The sequence below is a fragment of the Coturnix japonica genome, chromosome 27 (assembly GCF_001577835.2).
Source record: "Coturnix japonica isolate 7356 chromosome 27, Coturnix japonica 2.1, whole genome shotgun sequence".
NCBI lineage: Eukaryota > Metazoa > Chordata > Aves > Galliformes > Phasianidae > Coturnix > Coturnix japonica.
This window is the reverse complement of record NC_029542.1, coordinates 3,811,954-3,816,628: the sequence shown is the minus strand read 5'-3', so window position 1 is coordinate 3,816,628 and position 4,675 is coordinate 3,811,954. Positions and strand designations below refer to the sequence as shown.

At 55.2% G+C, this 4,675-nt stretch overlaps 1 protein-coding gene across 1 annotated transcript; it reads right to left on the bottom strand.

Annotated features, from left to right (window-relative positions):
• Positions 1 to 81: 81 nt before the first annotated feature.
• Positions 82 to 2,825, bottom strand: RPL19 (ribosomal protein L19). Its single transcript, XM_015885843.1, has 6 exons — positions 2,694 to 2,825; positions 1,906 to 2,012; positions 1,300 to 1,422; positions 1,080 to 1,200; positions 696 to 806; positions 82 to 276 (listed from the first exon to the last, which is right to left on the bottom strand). The coding sequence occupies exons 1-6, from the start codon at positions 2,696 to 2,698 to the stop codon at positions 153 to 155; spliced, it is 591 nt and encodes a 196-aa protein (XP_015741329.1). The 5' UTR covers positions 2,699 to 2,825; the 3' UTR covers positions 82 to 152.
• Between the last annotated feature and the right edge of the window lie 1,850 nt (positions 2,826 to 4,675).

Genomic DNA, 4,675 nt, shown 5'->3' with positions numbered 1-4,675 from the left:
CCCTTGTCTTACTAGAGGAATATCCTTATAACGCAAGAGCTCATCCCCAATCCCTCCCCACAGAAGAAAACAAACAGATGGGAGTATTTCTGGATGTTTTATTGAATCCTCGAGGATGGAAAGCACTATTATGTACACAAGGCAGCCACCCTTCACTTCTTGGTCTCTTCTTCCTTTGAGAGGGTCTTGATGATTTCCTCCTTCTTGGCTTGCAGGCGTTCCTCACGGCGCTTCCGAGCCTCCTTGGTTTTAGACCTGCGAGCCTCAGCCTGATCACTGTGAGAGGGTAAAGAGGTTTGTGAATGCCTGGGGATCATTCCAGATAGCCAAGAGAAAGCCTGCCCTGCTGGCCCTGCTCTCCTCGCTCCACTGGATCCTGGTCTGCCATGCAAGCAGGCTGTGCTCCATGTGCAGCTCCTGCCCCTCACCGAGAGCCTTGAGAACTAATGACTCATACCTTCCCTTATCAATCATTAACTCTGGCTGCATCACTGGGTCAGTTTATAGCACGATGAGCCATTCTGGTCTGCTACGCACACAGCTCTGCCACGATTACGTACATCTCTCTGCTTCAAACCAGCCCTACCCAGCTTTGTTTTGATTCCTCTGGGTGAAGTCATCCAAATATATGTGTGTACTCCATTAACTGCTTCCCCAGCCTGCAAAATGGAAGCTGACAGTGGAGCAACACTTACGCCAGGAGCTTCTTGCGAGCCTTGTCTGCCTTGAGCTTGTGGATGTGCTCCATCAGGATCCTCTTGTTCTTGAACACGTTGCCCTTGACCTTCAGGTACAGGCTGTGATACCTGAAGGAATAAAATGGATCGTGAGTGCTGTGACAGCAGCTCACCTCCAAGCTCTGAAGCTGCTGCAGTGGTGCAGGCAATAGGATTGGTTAGAGAAGCATGGGGGCTGCTCTGTGCTTTCTGGAGAGGATTTGTTTCTATCACCAAGCTCTACAGCAAGGAGCTGGATGAGAGGCTGCATGTAGCAAGGGACAAATAAACACAAACACACACAGACGTGTTCCCTGCTGCCTGCCCAGCACCTGAAGCTGCACCCTGCCCTGACAGACTCACATATGGCGGTCGATCTTCTTGGACTCCCTGTATCTCCGGAGCAGGCGCCTGAGAATCCGCATCCTCCTCATCCAGGTCACCTTCTCTGGCATACGAGCATTGGCCGTACCCTTCCTCTTACCTAAGGAGAGAGAGAAAACATGGTAAGGAACAGAACTATTGAAGCTCTGTGAGAGATCTCTATGAAACACGAGGCTGCAGCATTGCCTTCAGCACTCACCGATGCCCATATGTCTGCCCTTCCGACGGGCCAAGGTGTTCTTCCTGCATCGTGCCCGAGAGTGAACAGTCACAGGTTTACGGATGATCAAACCATCCTTAATTAACTTCCTGATCTGCTGACCTGGAAGGAAAAAACACCACGTTCTGTATATCATGTCAATGAGCAAAGAGAGAAGGCATTAGGCCAAAAGCAGGCTGTAATCTGGATTGTGTAAGGATCCCACGTGCTGGGCAGACCCCCAACTCTCCTCGTGCTTCTGGTGTTGTTCTTCCCCCATCATCCCATATTTTCCTTATTAGTCACCCTGGAAAGCACCTTAACTCACAGTGTGGGTCAATGGGGAGCCCCAGAAGTGCTGGAGATGGTCCCTAATCCACCCCAAAACACAAAGAACCATAGAATTAAAGGGGTCGGAGTGAACCTTTGGAGATCATGGAGTCCAACCCCTACAAAGCAACCCTATAACAGCACTGGTGGGCGATTAGAACCTGCTGCCTCCAGGGGCAGCCACCCCTCAACCATCAGCGAACATTAACGACACAAAACAAGCCCATAAAAGCCCATAAAAGCACATCAACCCCCTTTTTCTCGTATTTTACTTACGCGAGTTGGCGTTGGCGATCTCGTTGGTCTCATTGGGATCCAACCACACCTTCTTCTTCCCGCAGCACAGCACGCTGGAGGCCAGGCGCTTCTGCAGCCGGAGCATACTGCAGGGAACAGGGCAGAGAGCTCAGTAGAACTCGGTATAACTCAGTACAGCTCAATGCAGCACAATACGGCCCAATACAGCTCAATACGGCCCAATAAGCCAATAAGGCTCAATAGGGCCCAGTACGGCTCAATGGGGCCCAGTACGGCTCAATGGGGCCCAATATAACTCAATACGGCTCAATACAGCTCAATACAGCCCAATACAAAATCCAATACAGCCCAATACAGCTCAATACAGCTAATACAATCCCAAGACACGCTTCATACAGACAATACAATTCAATATGGGCAATTACAGCCATTCAACTCATATTGGTTCAAGTCGACCGATACAACTCAATATGGCTCAATACAGCTCAATACAGCCCAATACAACTCAATACAGCTCAATACAGCCCAATACAACTCAATACAGCCCAATACAGCCCAATACAACTCAATACAGCCCAATACAGCCCGGCTCCGGCCCGGCCTCCCGTTCCCCACCGCCATTTCCCCCCCCCCACCACGCCGCCAGGCCCGGCCGCCATTTTCCCCCTATCCCCGCAGCCTGTAAGAGATGCAGCCGCCCCATAAGGCAGCACCGGGCTGTTCCCCAGCCCTGAGGCCGCTGATCCCCGTTCGGATCCCATCCCCATCCCATTAATCCTTGTCCCTTTATGCCGCCCCGCTCTCACCTCATGGCGGCGGCTGCGGCCGAGCCGGGCGGAAAGGACTGAGCGCCAGGCCGCGCCCACAGCCACAGCCACGGGGAGTGGAATGTACCACTGTGCTACAGCACCAAACAGCCGCATTATTCAGCCACAAAAAGCAGAGAAACGAGGCCGGAGAAACACAGAGTCACGATCACGCGTGGATACAGCGAAAGGAGCGACACGGACGGACTCGCGTTGTGGGGGGGAGGAAAAGCTTCACCACGCACCCCCCCTCTGGGCACAGTGGTACGGTCCATGCGCCGTGGGTTGGGCCTGGGGATGAGCGCATGCGCAGTGGCGCGGAGTAGGCAGCGTGAGGGCGGAGCGGCCATCTTGGCTGGGGGGGGGTGAGGGGTGGGGTCTGTATGAGGGGTGGGAGGGGGTCGGGTTTAGGGGGGGGCTGATGTGGGGTTAGGGGGTCGTGTGGGGTTTGTGGTCAGCGTGAGGCCTAAGGACGGTGTGGGGTCTGGAGTTGTGAGGCCTAGAGCTGGTGTGAGGCCTGGAGTTGTGAGGCCGGGGGTCGCAGTGAGGCCTATGGCCTACGTGAGGCCTGTGTTGGTGTGAAGCCCGTTGTGAGGAGCATTGCGGCCCCTTGTGGCCTCAGACACCACAGGGCAGCATTAAGGCTCCCCCAGCAGCTCAATATGGGTCTCTGCTTCACTGCAAGTCCAGCTTTACAGCAGCTAAAGCTCCTCCTGCAGCAGCCCCTTACAGCAGACCCTTCCCTTTGTAGCCCCTTCCCTTTGCAGCCTCTTTGCAGCCCCTTCCCCTTTACAGCCCCTTCCCTTTGCAGCCCCTTTGCAGCCCCTTCCCCTTGCAGCCCCTTTGCAGCCCCTTCCCTTACAGCTGCTCCCTGCTCAGTCTGTGCTGTTGCCATCACGCTGTGGCTCTGGCGGCCGAATGCGTTTTGGCATATGGTGTGTGTGACAGGGAGGCTGGTGGCGGCAGATTTCGGGTTGGTTTTGAGAGACAAACAGGGATAAACACAGGCTTGGGCTGTTTAAAAACCTGACTCGGCGTTTTTTCTACATCTCAACGTTCAAATCTGGTGGTTCCCAAAGCAGGAGAGCAGCTGCTGGTTGATTACCTGCCCCCTGGAGCAGCACCTGGATCGTGTCCATCTGTGAACCTGCAGCTGTGAATCAATGTCCTGTAAGGCTTTGGGGCCCTCGTGTGGGGTGGAGAAGGTGGGGAGGCTTCAACCTGTATCAATGTAGAGCCCACACCTCTATGGATCCCATACCAACAGAGCCCACACTTCTAACACCCACACCTCCCCCCTGTGGGTGCATCCTTGAACCCCACACAGCATCCCATAGGGTTGAGGGCACAGCTCCCACCCCACACTCCACCCATTGCAGCACAGTCCCCATTCCCATCCTCCTGCACTGCAGCTCCAGCAGTGACACTGCTTGTGTTCTGCTCCCACGCAGCTCTGGGGAGCACAACACTCATCCTCTGCCCCCACCACCTCCATGTTGTCCCATCCCCACCTCCAGCTGATCCATCCCCCCACCCCATTATCCAGGGCTGCACCCCCAGCTTGAGGGGCTGCAGATGGGTCCCCATTTGCATTCAGGGCTGTGCCACCCATCTGGCTGCACAGGTGCTGTCGTCGGCACCTTACGGTGATGGATGGGGTCTAAGAATGGAAAACGTGGTGTCAGCTGTGCTGGGTGCATTGTGTGGGAGTGAGGAGGGGGGGGCGGGACCCCCAGGAATAAGGAACTTTCCAACAGCTGGTGGCTGCTCGGGAGGAGTGGGAGACACAGGGGGACCCCACAAAGGGGGACTGGGCTCTATGGGGGGGGGGCATGGATTTCTCAGCATGGATCCCCCCCTCCAGGGATGGGTTGGAAGCCAGGTTTAGCCCCAGATATGGAGAAGGGGCTGTGCCCCCCCCCCCATGTTGTTTTGATTTTAGGGGAGCTCCTTGCAGCGAGCTGCTGGTCAGAGCTACCCCC